This window comes from Leiobunum rupestre, chromosome 7 (genome assembly GCF_980474605.1).
Source record: "Leiobunum rupestre chromosome 7, qqLeiRupe1.1.hap1, whole genome shotgun sequence".
In the NCBI taxonomy this organism is placed as follows: Eukaryota; Metazoa; Arthropoda; class Arachnida; order Opiliones; family Sclerosomatidae; genus Leiobunum; species Leiobunum rupestre.
Genome location: NC_143390.1, coordinates 26,290,580 through 26,309,996, shown reverse-complemented (window position 1 = coordinate 26,309,996; position 19,417 = coordinate 26,290,580). Strand labels below are relative to the sequence as shown.

The following is a 19,417-nucleotide window of genomic DNA, read 5'->3' as shown; positions in this document are numbered from 1 at the left end:
CTTTTCAGTTGTCAAAATAGTTTGTTATTTCGAGGGGCAGGCTACTAAAATCTTATCAAGATTAAAAAATCTTATCAAGATTAAAAAATCTTATCGAGATTAAAAAATCTTATCGAGATTAAAAAATCTTATCGAGATTAAAAAATCTTATCGAGATTAAAAAATCTTATCGAGATTAAAAAATCTTATCAAGATTAAAAAATCTTATCAAGATTAAAAAATCTTATCAAGATTAAAAAATCTTATCAAGATTAAAAAATCTTATCAAGATTAAAAAATCTTATCAAGATTAAAAAATCTTATCAAGATTAAAAAATCTTATCAAGATTAAAAAATCTTATCAAGATTAAAAAATCTTATCAAGATTAAAAAATCTTATCAAGATTAAAAAATCTTATCAAGATTAAAAAATCTTATCAAGATTAAAAAATCTTATCAAGATTAAAAAATCTTATCAAGATTAAAAAATCTTATCAAGATTAAAAAATCTTATCAAGATTAAAAAATCTTATCAAGATTAAAAAATCTTATCAAGATTAAAAAATCTTATCAAGATTAAAAAATCTTATCAAGATTAAAAAATCTTATCAAGATTAAAAAATCTTATCAAGATTAAAAAATCTTATCAAGATTAAAAAATCTTATCAAGATTAAAAAATCTTATCAAGATTAAAAAATCTTATCAAGATTAAAAAATCTTATCAAGATTAAAAAATCTTATCAAGATTAAAAAATCTTATCAAGATTAAAAAATCTTATCAAGATTAAAAAATCTTATCAAGATTAAAAAATCTTATCAAGATTAAAAAATCTTATCAAGATTAAAAAATCTTATCAAGATTAAAAAATCTTATCAAGATTAAAAAATCTTATCAAGATTAAAAAATATGTTCACGATTTAAACGAGATTTAATCATTCTAATCATTTTAATCGCGATTTAATCATTTTAATCGTTCGAATCGAGATTTTAAAATTAAAATCAAAACTAAAGTACGATAATCTAATATTATTTATTAATATTGACGGTTCTATCGTAATTGTGTTTGATTCTCGTTCTAATTTCTAATCGCGATTTACTCATTTAATCACGATTAAACGTGATTTAATCATTTAATCACGATTAAACGTGATTTAATCATTTAATCACGATTAAACGTGATTTAATCATTTAATCACGATTAAACGTGATTTAATCATTTAATCACGATTAAACGTGATTTAATCATTTAATCACGATTAAACGTGATTTAATCATTTAATCACGATTAAACGTGATTTAATCAAAATAATCACAATTAAACGTGATTTAATCAAAATAATCACAATTAAATTGAATTTAATCAAAATAATCACAATTAAATTGAATTTAATCAAAATAATCACGATTAAATTGAATTTAATCAAAATAATCACGATTAAATTGAATTTAATCAAAATAATCACGATTAAATTGAATTTAATCAAAATAATCACGATTAAATTGATTTTAATCAAAATAATCACAATTAAATTGAATTTAATCAAAATAATCACAATTAAATTGATTTTAATCAAAATAATCACAATTAAATCGGATTTAATCTTTTTAATCAAGGAAGTGACCTGCCCCTCGGGTTAGTTTGATGGCGAGAAATACGAGCGTCACGCGTTTAGGTTTGAAATTCGAAATGGAGCCAGTGTTTATAAAAGGTTTTTTTATTTTTTTTTGCATTTTTTCCGAAAAGTAAGCGTTATTTACTCTTTTGAAAGAATTTCAATTATAAATAGGCTTTGGCTGGTCCGTCGAAAAGGCTGCCGGCCAGGACCGTCGGCGATCTTCCAAATACTAGGAGCAGTTCGCGGAGAGTTGTCAGTCCGTCGGTACGTAATGGTTTACGTTGTCATTGGCGAAACAGACTATCATTAAACAATTTGCATTGGGTGAATAGGAAGTGTCATACTTATGTTTATTACGTTACTTATGCCGAACGACGCGCGAAAAAACACCAGTCGAGTGTTGGCCGAAAACGAGAACAAGTGTTAAGATTAAAGACATTTTTCCTCTTCGACCCGCGGCGTCCACCCCGTCGTCGTTATGATGGGATTAATTAAAAAGAACTAATTAATGATGTTAGAAGCCGTTAATTCCTCCCCACTTTGATACGTTATAAGAATAACTAACGAGGCGTCGTTGACTTCTGTTCCGCGATAAATCAAACATTTTTAAAAGGCATTCTTTTATCTTCCCAACGATATCGCGTACGGCGGGGAAAAAAATGAAGAAAAAATCACGTAAATCTTGCCCCTTAAGCTTAGCGACGTCCGGCTCTATATATTTTAACTAATAATTTTGAATCTATCTCTCGGAATAAATCACAATTTGCTTCCCATAAGAGTTTCGCGTCTCGAGCGTCTCAACCAGCATTAATAATCAACTCATTTATTTTACGTCGGATCATTTGAGAGTCGTTCGGAGGGAACGGAGCGGCGTGCCACCTTCGTTTACATACAGACGACGTCGAGAGAGATTTAGTCATCCGCGCCGCGAGAGGGGAGCGCCTAAAAAGATTCGCTAAAAGTGTTTCTCGCGGATGATGAATCGAGAGTTATATCATTAAATGGCCTACGAATTAAAGGACCATTTTCGCGTCGCTAATATCGGGAGGCTGCCATCTTGAATGGCCCCAATTACGGACGGGTACTTCGGAGGAAGAAAATGGTGGCCATCACGTTGACGCGAAACTGGTCTCGATATACCAGTTGATGGAACGAAGGGCGCAACTAGTATCAGGGAAAATGCGGTGGCGTCGTCGACGCGAAACCGAGTTAAGGACGTTGTTCCGTCCGAACGAGTCCCAATCAGATGAGGAGGACAAAAACCCGAGATATGGAGGGGTGCGAAAGAAGGATGGAGATTGGAGACCCGGAGGAAAAGACGGAAGAGAAGATTCGGACGTCGGAACCACCAACCTGGTTCTTTCTCGGGATTAACTTCGTCGCTAACTGCGAGTTCGTTTTTGTCTTCGGCTGGCGCGCCGCCTGCCGTCGAGACAATCAGTTTCCGGGACGGAGAGCGAACATTTCCGCCATAAATGGCCCACACGACGATGGTGTACTGGCGGCCTCTTTCCAGCCCGGAGATGGTGGCGCTGCTCTTCGTCGGCGGCAAAAGCAAATCCCGGTCTTCTGCAAAAAGACGCGAAAAAAAGATCAGAAAAAAAGGCGCGAGAAATGACGCGGACACGCCCGACGTATAAGGGACGATATAAATCCGCATTATTCGAAAGTGGCGCGCATTAGAAACTACCATTGCCCGGAATATTGCGTGTGTCAAACTGAAAAGTAAACAACGAAAACGATTCGGATGTTTGAGAGAGATGGTAGTGGCCGAAGAAAGCGAACTATAGAAATTTGGTTAAAAAAAATTAAAAATTTCCAAATATTTACAGCGTTTTCCATTTGACTGCTCTCGAGCGCTCTAGATCGTTCTGATCAATATTTTACGTGCCATTTGCGTGCTCGAATCTGCTCCGATCAAGTTTCGAGTGTTCCATTAACTGCTCTCGACTCTCCGAGCGCTCTGAGGTCGCCCAAAACCGATCTTCCGATTTCGACAGATCAACGGATCGAGATAGAGATCGAAGCATATTTTTGCGTGTTCCTTTTAGATTTTTTGGTAAAATGGCAAACCAAGACGCGAAAATTCAAATTAATAGCATGAAAAACGAAAAACAACAAAACGCGGGAATATTTTAATGCAATGTTCCATTTGCGGTTTTACTCTAGTTGATCTATGACGTCAGAGACAGATTCGGAACGAATGTCGAGCAATCAAATGGAAAACGCTATAAGTCTGAAGCGAGCTTCGTTGTCGCCTCTTTGCCTACCAATCATAAAACAGTTCCCAAAATAGCGCTTTTACACACGATACCTCCTCCGAACAAAGGAGAGCCTTCAACTAAATTTAAAAAGAATGTCAGGCAGATACGAAACATAAGGTGGATACTTTTCGCTTGTTCTGGAATTTTGGAGTAGGGTAAGAAGAGTAGCCCTGTGACGTCATTATACTCCGATTCTGTGGTGGCGAATAATTCGAGTCGGGGTGAAAGAGTTTAAAAAAATGGCTGCTTGTGGTCATTTTACCATATAAATAGATAATCGTCTGGATAAGCAGACGATTTTATCAGTGTACTCTAGAGTTGTAAATCGGGAAATTTTACCGCTTGGAAAATTGCCCGGAAAATTACAGAGACCTTTATTCCGGAAAAAAAGAAAAAAAACTAATTCCATGCTTAGCCTAATACGGTTCGCAAATTTAATTTTCGCCTCATTTTTTCGAATCGAAATGTAAAACTAAACCTCTAGACTAGTCTAGAATTAATATAGAAGTAATATATGTTTCAAATTTATATTTTTCCTTTTTGCCGAAAACTTTCCGTAATTCGGGAAAATTTTCTGGGAAATTTCCGCAATTATCTTTTCCGGAAAATCAACAACTCTAGTGTACTCCATTTACTCCCGCTTTCAAGGAGGAGTGTAAAGTGCAGCTTCATTACCATGACAATTAGTTAACGGTGGTGTAGAACGAGCGAAAAATATTCACTTATATATTCCCTTTGAAGTTACCGACGTAAGTTGCTTAACATGATCTCAACCATTGTAGAAAAGTAGCCGACGTAAGCGCTAAAGTGACGTTTGAGGGCGGGAGGGGGTGTCGAATGGGAAGGGAACGCGCGCCATCGAGTCCGACTTACCGTGACTGTAGATGCCCACGGGAGCCGAAGAGAGAGTGTAGGCGTAAATTCGAACAATGTGTTCTTGGCGAGGCGGCAAGCTAGGAGGACTCCAACTGACGGTGATCTTGTCTTCCGATACAGACTCGACGCGAATGTCTTCCGGTGGAGGAAGAACTTCTTTTATTCGTCCCGGAAAAAACAAAAGGGAGGGAAAGAGAAAAAAAACACACACAGAATAAGATTTGAGAAAGAGAGTATAGGCTTACAGTAACTTTGCGCGGACCAGGAACCAAATAGGGGGCGCGAACCTCTTTAAATTATAAGTCTCCCCACTTCCTCTTTTATTTCCGTTTTCTTTCGCTTTAAGCCGCCACTATATAGCCCGTACATTTGTTTTATTGGTACTGATAAGATGGGAAGCAAAAAAAAACACGGCAGAAGGTCTCCAAAAATTCAGCGGGGAGAGATTTATCCCAGTTAGAGGCGAATCTCCTCGTCTCGGAACAGTCCCCCTTTTTCGGCGCGTCGTCTTCGCCGGGAAGAAGTAAATGAGATACTTTAGAAATTCCCCGGTTGGCGGCAAAAATGAAAAGCCATTACGACGGGCTCTTGGAATCTAGATTACTATAATTTATATCAAATGTTCGAACTTGACTCTTATTAGGGTCGACCGTTTCATCCACCCCATCTCTTCCAGGGTCATTATACCCGTCCTTATAGGTAGCCGGCTATAATTCAATCCGGACGATTTTTGATTAACGCTCGTCCACGGGAAACGATAGTAAAAATGGTCTATTTTTGGTCTACAAACGCCTGTAGAAATGTTCCAACCGCGTAGCTTCGTCGTATGACCGTCGAGCGTCCGACCAGGGGCCAACGACCGCGAGCTGATAGATAGCGGGTTAAATCGAATGAAATATAAAGTCTCTGAGGAGTAAAGGAACCGGCCCGGTAATCAAGCCAATAAGCGCGTTTCCCACAAGCCACAAAGTATACCGCAAATGTTGGTGTTTAACTTTCGTTATCGGCTTGACCCGATTGTCTCTCGCTCGAATAGGAAGCCTTGAAAATCAACTATACACAGTCAATGGCGCGTCTATCCAATCTCCCCCCACCCGCTAATCAATATAAAGGGGAACACGCGATAGAAAGGTTCTAGCATAGAGTAAACAGTGTGTCTATACGTTGCCACGCGAAGTATATTGGTCGTTCTCGGGCTCCCCTTTAACGATACGGAAGAGCGTATAATCGTTAAGCCTCGTAACACACCGGTAAAGTCCGGGATATGATTAAACGTTGGAATTGGCGGCGGCAGCTACTAAGATCTATCCCTAATCGCGCTTTTCGGCTCGCTTTGACCCCCTTTAGCAATAGCGCAAAATTAATCTTATACCTCTCTTTCGCTAGTCCCTCTTTAACTAATTCAAACGATATTCGCGTATGCCTCAAACGGAATAATGCGCCCGACGAATACATTATTCATTCAAAAGCCCATTGGTGGCGCCCGGTACCGAACCGCGCTAAACGCTTTATCTTCGACTTTCAAGACGAAAAAACGCGCCGTTTAGAACTTCGAGAAAAGATTAATAAATCCATACCCCAAAATTGTACCGTCAACATCGGTACGTACAAGCAGTGTTGGGCATTTTCGTCAAAGAGCCGCTCAGGCTCACGTCTTTTTGAGCGGTAAAATTTTCGCTCCTTTCTTTCCGCTCTATTTTGAGCTGTAAAATTGGCGCTCCTCTCTTTCCGCTCTTTTTTTGAGCGGTAAAATCGGCACTCCTCTTTCCGCTCTATTTTGAGCGGGAAAATTGGCGCTCCTCTTTTTCCACTCTTTTTTTGAGCGGTAAAATTTGCGCTCCTCTTTTTCCACTCTTTTTTTGAGCGGTAAAATTTGCGCTCCTCTTTTTCCGCTCTTTTTTAAGCGCTAAAATTGGCGCTCCTCTTTTTCCACTCTTTTTTTGAGCGGTAAAATTTGCGCTCCTCTTTTTCCGCTCTTTTTTGAGCGGGAAAATTGGCGCTCCTCTTTTTCCACTCTTTTTTTGAGCGGTAAAATTTTCGCTCCTCTTTTTCCGCTCTTTTTTGAGCGGGAAAATTTTCACTCCTCTCTTTCCGCTCTTTTTTGAGCGGTAAAAACGGCGCTCCTCTCTTTCCGCTCTTGTTTTTGAGCGGTAAAATTGGCGGTCCTCTCATTTTTGTTTAGCGCTCTTTTAAAAAGATATTTTACCGCTCATTTTCGCTCATAATAACAAATCCGCTCACAATGAGAAGAGCGGTGCCCAACACCGCGTACAAGCCCGTCGCCTCCGCAACCGACGAAACGAGAAAAGAATGATGGTTAAAAACTTGGTCGTATTTAAGTCGATAGAGAATGCGAGGGAAGCTTAAAAGCGTAAGCCATTGACTTTTGACTTATGGCGAATAAGCTCAGTCGGAGAAAAAGAGTAAGTGGATGTTTCGTGGCATGAAATTGGGGTTTAAGCCTACAGACACGAATTATGGCTTAATTGTTTTTCACTTGACTTTCGGGGTTAGGGTGGAATAGCGGCGACTGGACCCTCCGTTTCAGGCGCGCCTGAACTATCCGCCGAATTCTGTTCCGTAGCAACTGGCGAGTAAGCCTTCGATCACGTATATAGGGGACGACAAAAGGAACGGCAGATCCTAAAAAGCAAAATCAATGGTCGAAAAAAGTAATAAGCCGGCGACTAGAGTTCCGAATTGCCCCGAACGAAAAAAGCGCCGAAAATCGCGGAAGCAGCGCGAAGGGGGGATCGCGGCCACTCGATAGGATACGCCAGGGAGAGAGGAAATCACCTTTTTTTCCCGGAAGAAGTTCTGGCTAAGAGGACGGCGAGCAACTATGATAGAAGCCGAGGAAATATCATCCGCGGTCATCCTCCGCAACTGCTCGGAAAGGATTCTCCAACAATATCATTAGGACTATATGAAACGGTCGCGTTCTGACGAGAGGCTCCCCGAAAACAAATCTTTTATTTCTACGGCTAAGCCATTGGAAGCTAGGTTCAATTGACAAAACCATATAATTAGCGACACTAACAGGGTAATAATAATAATAATAATAATCAGCTCGGCTAATACCTAAGGCACCACCCTAGGCCGAAGTCATCGAGTGACTTTTAAAGCCTTTAATTCAGGTGGCCGGGTTACAATGCGTAGGAGGGTGGTGGCAAGCCCTGCAAGCCACGCGAGCCAACAGCTCCCTACACTAACTATTACCGTTAACCTCGACAAGTTTTTATGGAAGGGGAAACCGAAGATCTCGAGGGAAAACCCCTTAAACCAGTGGGGAGAGAACTTGCAAACTCAACGCGGAAGGGTTCGTACGAAATTTTCGGATTTAAAATCCCTGAATTATCCAGGTTATCCCCGACTATTTTTGGGTAATATCCCTGACTTTTTTGATAATATTACTGGTTATTTTTCATAGGTGAAACAATTTTTTTTAAATATCACGAACTTAATTTTATAAATAACAACATATTGAGAGCGTCTCTCTCCTCTCCCGGGAAAAGGTGCCACACGTGAGCGCCCAAGAGAAGATACCTCATTTTTCTCTGCGATGCAAAGTTTGTTGACTAATAAAACCCCCGACTTTTTATACGATATTATTTAAATCCCTGAATTATCCCTAACTTTTCCCCAATTTGACAAACCCTGACTTATCCAGGTTATCAAGGATATCAGGATTCCGTACGAATCCTGACTAAGGCTATTTCCCCCAACCCTGCCCCCCAAAACACTCTCTGACATATAGAGTAATTAGCATAAGACAATGAGTCCAATTTGTAATATCGAGTTACTTAGCTATCTCTCGCGCGTCAACCCCAATAACCACCCGCCATTTCGAAGGAAGAGATTTAAAGGGGGCACCAACCGAGGGTTGAGTTTTGAGGCTGTAGAACCCAAATCTTCAGCGCCTATTGATCAGAGAAGTTGGAACGCAATGGCCTGGATGTCTCGCGGGGTGCAAAGACGGAGTGAGGGCACCCGCTAAAGTTGCTTTCAGTCCCAATTTGCCACGAGCGAGAGGCTACGGCCGAGGAATAACCCGGGTTATATCTCGTAGCGAAAAAAGTGGCGCTATGCAAAGAGCGCCTGAAAGGTTGGTGTATAGATCGAGTCGAATTCCCTCGTAGTCGGGAACGAGAAGAAACGGGAATAAAGTATATATCGGACGGGCGAGAAATAGCGGGAGAGAGTTTCAGCTGACTTAGCAGCTAGCCTTGTTAGCCTCCGTTCTCTCTCGCAGTCTTCCCGGGTCCAGACTATAGAGCGCGCGCGGCTTTCACGGCCCGTTCCTAAAATAGCTTTGGCACAGCCACTTTATCGTCAATCACCAGGGGCGCGCGAACACGGTTACAGCCTTAACTAGCGTCCGCGCCATCTATCGCCCGCTCGGCGAAACTTTGCGGGAACATACCCCCATACAAGTTTCGAGCCACCCCGGTCTATCGAAACGTTCCAAAAACCTCCGATTAGACCTTATTACGTTACGAGAGTATCATGGTATAAGTCCTCCTCAACCGGGCATATATACGAGCCATTCCCCGAGCCAGTTCTCCAGTCAGTCGGAGGAAGAATGGAAAAGGAAGCCGCTGGTACTTTATAGAGGACCCCGGAAATGGGGATTCACTGGCGAAAAACTTCCCTTCCCCCTCTCAGTCCCGTTCGATGGGCCAGTGGCCAAGGAAGCCGCTCCTCACCTCTCCGAACATCGGAACAACCGTAATGTAGTGGGACTAGTGGACGAGATGGACCAGCGCCTTTTTATTATCAATTTCTGATTCGCCGCGGAATGGAATCCCCCCCCCCCCATATTACTACTATACGCTGACAGCTACTCTATTAATAGGTCTCCCAGCCATATTTCGGGGGGGGGGGAATCGCGACGGATAAGATATACGAGCGAGGGTTTCGATCCTCTTTTATCGATAGGGGCCATTCTCTCTCTCACACGAACTCCACTCTGGCTAGTGAGAGCGCTTTTTCGCATTCAAAAGGTACGGCCGCCGCCAGCCAGAAGATCGCGAAACGGGCTCTCAATGAAGTAATGGTCCCGCAGGCGCTAAAGGTTAGACCTATTAAGGCGCGCAACATACAACCGTTAATAATTGAAGGCACTAAGGGGAAACCTTAGCGGCCTCGGCTCGGGCCCGCGGCTGATGGGACGCCGATCCCCTACGATAGATCCCGCGCAAACTGTACCCCCCTTCGCCGCCTTAAGAGAGAAGCAGTCGCCTAAGCCTCGGCTAAAGTATTTAAGGTGGGAGGGGTAGGCTCCGAAACCGCTAAGGATAAAGAGACCACTGTTTCGGGCGCATTACGGTCGAGCTACTTTAATGGCTCTATAGACTCTAAATATAGAACAAGGTACACACGGAGACGATGACCGAATGAAGCCGCGAGCGACACTACCAGCCACTTGTTTTATTCCACTCTATTACCACCCCTGATCACCTTTCATTTAAATATGTAATCAATTTTAATTACGTTACGTCTTGGCAAATTGAAGAATCCATGTTTAAAAGATTTCGCGAATGTTTAACTTTTAAATAGAACCGAAACTATTTTGAATAATTAAGCTCGCCAGAGTACGTATAAATAAAATTAATTATTAAAGCCAGCTCTTGCCGAAGAATGCGTACATTACCATAAAGTCAGGAATCTCGTTTCGTCTATTTTTCACCTACTAACGCCTGTAGAAGTGTTCCAACCGCGGCGCTTCTAGGTTCGGCGTGAAGCGGACTACCGGGAGTAAGCCGCTGACCTGATAGCCTTATCAAAGGCGAGCTCCCGAAATTTTAATAAAAGCGACACTATCAACTGATATAATATATAATAATATAATCAAAAGACGACAAGCTTTCAATTTCTTTAAAAAACGACGGAATTGTCACCGCGAAACAAGTGCCAAAATATTTTTTCTAGAAAATATAATTTTTTTTGTCAATCAGCCAAATAGACGCGTCGTCGTTTCTTCGGTCTTGTTTTTGGGAGAGTCCCGTCTAAAGGCGTCGAGATCTTCAAATTGGAATTTCTATTTTAGTCAAGAGAAGTAACCCCCCAAAAAAAAAACGCGTCGGGCAGCGAAAATTTCGTGCCGCTTTTCAAATTTTCTCAGACCTCCCCTCGGGGACATGCCAAAAACCGAAATATCTCAATTTAATTAAAAAAAGGAGTTAAGACAAGGATCTCAAAATCAAATTTGGCAGAAAAAATTCAAAAGAAAAAGTAGAAAACTATTTCGTACTTTTGTGATTAAAAATAAAAAATAGCTAAAACAATTAAAAACTATATTTCTTGTCATATTTAATAAAATAAAAGCTGGCGGTATGGGGATGAAAAAACATTATAATGTTTTATTATATACTTATATACGAATATAAATTCTTAACCTCGCAGCAAAGCTCGAGGCATCCCAAAATGCTTAATAAGAGAGTGAAGCGAAGAGGGAAAAAAAGATATTCCTAAATTGCCATTTTCTTGTCTTTTAAGTGTCAGATTTATATAAAGGGGAGAAAAAGAAGATGAAATAAAGACAGTTGAGGGGAGTGGGGGGGGGGCGGAAGGAAAGGGTCGTAATACGAATAGAAAAAGCCACCATTTAAACTAAAGTAGTAAACGAGCGCGCAGGAATATTAGGGTAAAAAGAAGTGCCACGGGCACTTAGTCTTAAGCCCGCTTAGTAACAAGATTTAAAGCGAAACGCACGTAACTTTAGAAAAGGACGACCTTCCCGAAAAAAGGCAAAGGCCTAAAGTTCCTGAATTTGCATTTAAGTCTAAAATATACGTTTTAAATTGAATTATTCAATAGCAACTTTCTCCCCATCTCGCGGATAGAGAGAGATATACATTTCGGTCACTTGGCCTCCTAAAAAGCGTCTAAAAAAAGAGGACAATACTTTTTATGTCATAACACAAGTCACTGTCACCGAAAGCGAGTTCTATTTTGAAAAGAAATCTGGCCAAGACAAGTTACGTATTTCTCGCAATAAAGTGACAGGCCGTTTTTCCTCTACACCTACGTATATCTGGCAGTTCTTTTTGGTTGAAGTGATAAGCTTAAGTACTTTGCTATAAAAACAGTACCCTTCATCTTTCCTTCTCTCTCTGTGTGGAAGCCAGTGACACATTACAGCGGACTGTTATCTATAAAAGGTTTCGAGGCATCCCTTTAAGCCAAACTCCATATTACAACGCTTAAGATTTACAATAACGTATTTATAAACACACCAGAAAAATCCCTCTGGTAAGACGCAAACGAGGTACTGAATAAAGACGTTTTTATCCGACAGTATCTTTTAAAACGGGGATGGGGGTGAAGTCACGCTTACAAAGGCTTCGATATAGCCGTATACAGCCCGTACTCTAACCACTAGCGTAAAGGAACAATCCGGTGAGGCTCGACGGGGAAATTTGACTACGCGTGTATAACATTATAACGGTCGGTATTTCACGAGCCCAGTCACCGGAGCTATTTTGCAAAAGGCAGTCTGTTCGGCGCGCCCGAGAAAATATCCTTATTTAAGGTAGATTTATACATCCTGGCTGCTTCCCTCGCCAGCATCTTTCATATTTTTTTACGCTTTTCGGAACCCTCCCCACTTTCGGGTAGTGATTCTTTATCGACGCGTAAGAAGCGATGTATAATAAAAGATGGTTCAGCGTGGATAAAAGAAGAGCAAGAAACGGGGGAGGAAAGCTATAGAGAAGGATCCAGAACGAATATAAAAAAGAACTGCGAAAAACGCGAACGCCGGGAACGTTATCATCGAGACAATTTTGCAGATGGTAGTTTCCCCCGATAGCATCCGGTCTTGCAGGAAAGAGGAGAGCGCGGGAGTATACTCCTTTTTCCTCATCAGCGAAAAACGCGTCTCAGCCGCCAGAATCTATCGCGGACTACGCGTTTTTCGCCCTGAAACGAGAGCTATTCTCTTTGGGGATAAATGAACCCGGAAAAAGTTATACGCTGATGGCGCGACGACGTAGTACGAAGCCGCCGAAAGGGGTAAAGTCTGCGTCTATCTAGAGTTACTAGACCCTTTTCGCTTATATCGAAGGTTAGTAGTCAACAATATATAGTCAACAATGAACTAGAGATGGGAATTCGGGATGAACGTATAAAAATAGACCGGAAAAAGAGCGCTTTTTGGCCCCATTTTTCTTCCGCAGAGCTAACGCGCCCGCCAAGAGTGATCGTTCCAACCATAGAACGTCTGGACAAAATAGCCTGAAGAATATTTAAGCGCGGCCCGATACTTCGCCGGAGGAACCGTGTTTTAAACTTTATCGCCGGGATAAAACGCTTTTATAAAGTAGAAACTCGTCTAAAATTCTGAGAAGAAACGACGGATATAATAAAGAGGATAAGCGAAGACGCCTTGAAGTTTTAAACGCGCGCTTCGGAACGTTTCGACAGAGCCGACAAGTTAGCTTCCTTAGACACGTCGACAAAGCGCCTCGAAAGCCTAGACGTTCCCGTTCGTAACGTCGAGAAATTTAACCTCCGTAATAAAAATGTACGGCGCAGATGATAAGAAAAAAAAAACGCGTTATATTACTAAGTTCGTTGAAAGTTCCTACTACTTTTATTTAGGCGGGAAAGAGGAAAGTTATATAACTTCGGAGAAATTTCGCGTCTTTGGGCAAAAACTTCGCTTAAGCCTCGGCACCCGATATAAAAACAAAGCACCTCTCCTCTTAAGCTCTAAAACGGAAAATTTGGCTCTTCGACCCAGTGATTCTATTAGGAACCTTTCGCAAGCTTCGTTTTTTTTTAAGGGAGAGGATAAAAAGGGATGGATAATTTTCGGCGCTCGCGGGTGGGAATAACTTTTAGCCAAATAAAACACTAATAACAGAGAATCCGGGCCTTGGCTCGGCAGAGAGTGAGAAAAAACTGGGAAAGGCGCGGGACTCGGCTGTCGGTTCCGAAAAAAACCAACGCTTTGAGCCTTGGCTTACTGACGTTGTAACGGAAAACGGTGTTGCCCCCGACCAGTATAATTTCCTTAATGCGTGTTCGTTCGTCTCTATTAAGCCTTTGCCAGCTGCAATTATAGAAGCTTACGAGCCGAGAGGAAATTAGAAAGGAGAGAGCGAAAAAATCATACGATTGAACAACTTTAATGGAGTCGGCAGGCGCGCGACGAGGGGGGTCTGTTATTAAGAGAGAAGCCCCCCCCCCGGAAAACGAGTCAAATCTGATAAAACAACGACGGCTGAATCCGTTCAACCGCGGGAAAACAATATTTCTACAAAAATGAACCTCGTCCTGCCCCCTTCCTAAGCTCCCCGCGACAACGATGATGACAAAGACGAATTTGGAAAAGCCTTGGCGCGTGTGAGGGCATCGTTCTCTCATCTGTCCCTCCCCGCTGTTTTGTTTTAATGAGCGGGTTGGGGCCACGGCGACGACGAATCTCGGAGAGTTGAAACTCGCCAGATGCGAAATCTCCATCCGAATCGTCGTAAAAGAGAGAGAAGAGAGTGCGGCGGGAGTGCTAACTATTTTTCCGGTTGCGGGACGTCGGGATTCGGCGCGGAATTCTTGATGAACGTTAATTTATCCTCGCGTTTCCTATTGTCGATAAAAAAGGAGGCGAGATAGCGTATACGGCGAAGAGCTCGCGGTTACGAATCGCTCGTAGCGCCAACTTCTAATGGCGGTGATTAGACGTTGAAAGAGTTCACGCTATCTCCGAAAATTTACTTAATTTAGGTCTACCTTGAAAGAGGACGAAACACGTTGACAGAGATTAAGGCGAAACTTTTATCTGGGACATTTAGTTTTCGTGGCAGACAACGGAGCTGGCGTTTCGAAAAATAGAACAGGATAAATTAAAGGGCCACACCGCCGTTTGAATTTGACCCGTTTCACGCGCTAGTTTCCAGAATACAGGGTTGCCAGTTTTTTTCACAATCAAAATTCCCTGACTTTTCCAGGTTTTCCCTGACCATCTCCTGAGATTTTCCCTGACTTATTTTGTACCAAGATTTTGTATTTTCAGTTTCCTGTTTGCAACCGAAATTAAATTCCCTGACATTTCCCTGATTTTGACTAATTTGTAAAATTCCCTGACATTTCCCTGATTTTTAAACTAATTTGTAAAATTCCCTGACATTTCCCTGATTTTTAGACTAATTTGTAAAATTCCCTGACATTTCCCTGATTTTTAAACCAATTTTTAAAATTCCCTGACAATACCCTGATTTTTAGACGAATTTGTAAAATTCCCTGACATTTCCCTGATTTTGACTAATTTGGAAAATTCCCTAACATTTCCCTGATTTAGACATTTTTTAAAATTCCCTGACATTTCCCTGATTTTGACTAATTTGGAAAATTCCCTAACATTTCCCTGATTTAGACATTTTTAAAAATTCCCTGACATTACCCTGATTTTTAGACTAATTTTTAAAATTCCCTGATTTTTAGACAATTTTTTAAAATTCCCTGACATTACCCTGATTTTTAGACTAATTTTTAAAATTCCCTGATTTTTAGACAATTTTTTAAATTCCCTGACATTTTTTATACCCAGATATTCAAATTCCCTGACTTTTCCAGGTACCGTGGCAACCCTAGAATATGTTTGGTCGTATCTGCTATCACGTGCTGAATTCGAGCCGAATATTTAATCCGATCTATTTTTGGTCAACGAAAAGCCGGTTAATTCAGCCGTGAGGGAAAATGGCTACTAAATAATAAGTCATAAGGCCAAGTCGGAGAATACTTTATATTGATATAGGCGCTCTTAACAATCCCCGAATAATGGAGTACCCTCCTAACAAAGCTACGACATTAAGCCTAGGTTTAATATTTTAGCCCCGAAAACTGACGCAGATTATAAATCAATATCCCATTTCTATTATTTAGGGTCGTACTACTGGAAAACAAGCAGTGGGTCCGAGGCTTAACTCGCAAATTATTCAAAACAAAGATTGGAAAACGCGTCTCTCATCCCTTTCGCTACCGAGGCCTATAGCACCAAGATCTATATATATTTTTGATTAATAGTTTTTAGACCTTTATATATTCATGCTTTCTAGAGAAAATACATTCAATCTAGAGCAATAATGCCCCCCTTTTAAAAGAAGAAGGCGCCCAAACAAGATCGAGATCCCAGCTCAGGAAAAAAATCGACAAGTATAAGGGGAGAAAGCAAAAACGCGTTTTCCTCTAAGCCTTTGTCAAAGATATAGAGGAAAAGAGGGGGGAGCGAATTCAATCTCGAGAAAGATTTTTTGCCGGATTTTCTCGTAACGTTTAAATATGAAAAAAAAAAAAATAATAATAAAATAGAAGAGAGAAGAAAACTAATTATACCATCGAAACGCGATGCGTTTTTGCCTACAGTTTCATTTTTACGCTATATTTTCCCCTCGTTTTTACCATCTAGTTATTTTCGCGAAGTTCTAGACAGAATCAATTCATCCTATCCTCTAGATAGATAGAAAGAGAAATGCTCTTAGCAAACCTGGATTTTACAAACTTGATGGAAAACGGCGAGTTAGAGATAAAAATAAAGTATTTCGCCCTATCTCGTCAAATATATTCAAAAGATAATCCAATACGACAAGTGTATTAATGTTTGATGCGCGCGGAAAGTATAGACGCCGTTTCTCCATTTTGAGAGAAGAAAAAAATATATATACCGAGGCTTAGAAAATAAAATTGTAAGAAGGGCGAAAAAAGTAACTCGGGTGGAAGAAACATCGGTAAGAGTTTCCGCTTTTTTCCGCTATATTGGGGATAAAAAATAGTAACGATGCTAGGAGGAGAAAAGTAGGTCTAACCGCGGCACCAACCTGAGGCTGATACCATATACAATCGAGATGAAGTTTGCAAAATATTCCCGCCGAAGGCTGGGAAAGGCTAAAGTCTACGCGCTCGTAATCTTTTACCCCTTAAATTGGAGTCGACCGAGTGGCTTTATATATTTTGGCCCAAGGAGTTACGAAAATATCATCCGATACGTATATGAAAAACTTTCCTCCGTAAGATAGAGTAGGAACCATTTTCAAAAGTATCCACTTAACTCGGAAATGGGGGCGACCATTTTGCTTTTAAAACAAGCGAGTGGAAACGCGGAAGAGGCGCTTAGAAACGCAATATGGCCGCCACCGTCGAGCGCGGGTAGACGGCGAAACTGACTGCGAAAATGGTCCGTACGCTTCTTAACAGCGGTCGGCCTCGCTATCTCTCTAATACGAACACATTGCTTCTCCCGCAAGAAGACTATCTCGGCTACACTGTCCTAAGGATATTTCCCAGTTCCCGCTTACTTTTTTCCTCGTCATCTTATCCGCAACTGGCCCGGAGTGCTCTTTCGAACCGAGCGCCGAAGACCCAAACCGTATATTCCGTATAAAAAACCCCCAAAAACTAAAAAGATAGTCTGGAAAAAAAATCTGGTATGAAAAAGGTCCGGAGAACCCAACGGGGTAGAACTTCGACTTACAATGAACGAGAGACATCTGCATATAGAGAGGCGAACTCCTCCTGGGCTTTTGCCGAATATTTGCCCATCATACGGAATCACAAAAGAGTACTAGGGCCTCTTTTTTGTTCCTCTTTCAATCGACGCCGGGGACAGCGAGGGGGTTAATATATATATAGCGTATGAGAAATGATGTTTTTATTATAAAACCCCCTCCTCATTCTCGCGAAAACCCCTTTTTCCTCCGCGTATCACATTTATGTACTTTTGGGAACTTGGGACCGGTGTTTGCGGGAAGGATTTCCCGAAACTCAAAGTTTTTTATGAGTTTGCTTTCGTCGTTAACAAGCCTAGAACGATCCCGAAAGTTCATACTCTAAATTATAATATATATTTTAAGTAAAAAGCTTAAGCTTTTGTCTTCCATCGATGCATAGGCTTAAAAAAAATCACCATAAGTCTTGATTGTTTTGACGTCATTTCTCGTATAATATTGACATACCCTTGGCGTACATGCCGGGGAAAAATCCTTTCGAGGGTTAAGAACCCAACCGAAACTGTCTACTTCCTGTTGTCCTTTCCAAAGGCTGAAATATTACGCTTAACCGTAAACCATTAATATGGACCTTGCTCTCAGAAATAGCAGCGGATGACGACTGTCAAGTATTTTTAAACGGAACTGGAAAGTTTCCTATGGAATGAAAAACAAGTAGTTCTTGGCTTTACCAGGGACCCCACTCAAATCTTCCATTTTTAGAGGAAAAATGGGATTATATTTCTAAATTATAGGATTTTATAGGACCCCTGGGGCCTTGATATTTTAATACAACTAAAGCAAACGGCTAAAAGCCCAAGATTTTCAGCTCGGATACTACCGCGGATTACACCGAAGTGCTGCGGATGGAACACTTCTACAGGCGCTAGTAGGTCAAAAATAGGCCAGATGGGTATAATCCGATCTAATCGTTGAAGATTCTTTTTCACCAGCTGCACTGTATACAAGCCCTACGAGACTGGGCGGGAAAATGTGAGAAATTACCGGGCCCGTGTAACTTTAACCTTTCTTCTTGTAGTTATATTCACTAGAAACGGCTCACTTGACTGCCCGTGCAACTTGGGCAGGGTGACCACAGAATATTTTAAAATCCTTTAAAGGAATTATAGGAAATTTATCAGAGAAATATAGGAAAATATAGGAAGAAAATTGGAGAAAAAATGGGATAAAATTAATTATACGATAAGAGAAAACGGTTGTCAAAATTGTATAAAATTGAAAATAAAGTTGATAACCGATAGAAATAGTCGAAAACTATCGCCGAACAGTGTTAGAAATAAGTATATTTTAAAACTAGGACGTTTTAAAGACTTCTAAGGGTAAAATATCAACCATTTTAATTAATTTCTTCTGACTTTTGAGTTCAAATATAGGATATTAGTAAATTTAATGAAATTATAGGAGAAAAAAAGGAAGGCCGTTAAATTATAGGAAAAAAATAGGAAATATAGGAACTGTGGTCACCCTGCTTGGGGGCCATGGTTTGTATCTTTCAAAATTCTTCCCGAAATCGGTTAGTCATATCCACTAATATTTTACCGGGGCTCGTTATCGAAGGCCATGACAATAAATTATTCGTTTTATATTCAGGTTTCACTCTTAAAGTGTTGATTACACGAAATTTTAGCTATGGCTAATTAATGGTTCATTAGAAAGAGCAAACATTATATAGCAAGTACAGAAAATTTCATCAAAATCGGTTAAGTGGTCTTTGAATTATTATAAAAAGAAGTCGAAATGGTGGAAATCGAGTTTTTCGGCGAATTTCCAGACTTCTCGGCACCCATGACGTCAGAAAATGCGAAGCGTATCATTGGCTAATTGTCTGTAATACATTTCTTTACATCTGGGATTAAAAGCAGGTTGATTTAACACCCAGGAAAAAGTCCTACGTAGTAGTAATTGAAATAGGCATACACAAGCCTACGTAGTAGAAAAACGATATGAAACCGAAGGCTCCTCGTAAATTCTTATTAAAACGTCGGGTCGCGCGTAAATATTTTTTATTTCGATAATAAGCCTAATATTATGATTAAAAACCTCTGGTTGGAAAACTTCTACAAGTAAACAGAATCCCTCCACTTCAGTTCCTTCTATTTTAGGAATAAAACTACAGCTTTGATTTGCCCAAAATTGCTCGTGCTACGGAGGAGAAAATTCGCCGAAAATTTCAG

At 40.7% G+C, this 19,417-nt stretch overlaps 1 protein-coding gene across 2 annotated transcripts in view; it reads right to left on the bottom strand.

The window, feature by feature from the left end:
- The window catches only part of LOC149935433 (uncharacterized), a 58,810-nt gene that overhangs the window by 3,000 nt on the left and 36,393 nt on the right, over window positions 1-19,417 (bottom strand). For both annotated transcript variants that reach the window (XM_090154120.1, XM_090154119.1), the window contains exons 2-3: window positions 4,735-4,893; window positions 2,951-3,166 (exon numbers count right to left, since the gene is read on the bottom strand). In XM_090154120.1, coding sequence (XP_090010246.1) covers window positions 2,951-3,166; window positions 4,735-4,893 — 375 coding nt within the window. The remainder of the gene's footprint in view (window positions 1-2,950; window positions 3,167-4,734; window positions 4,894-19,417) is intronic.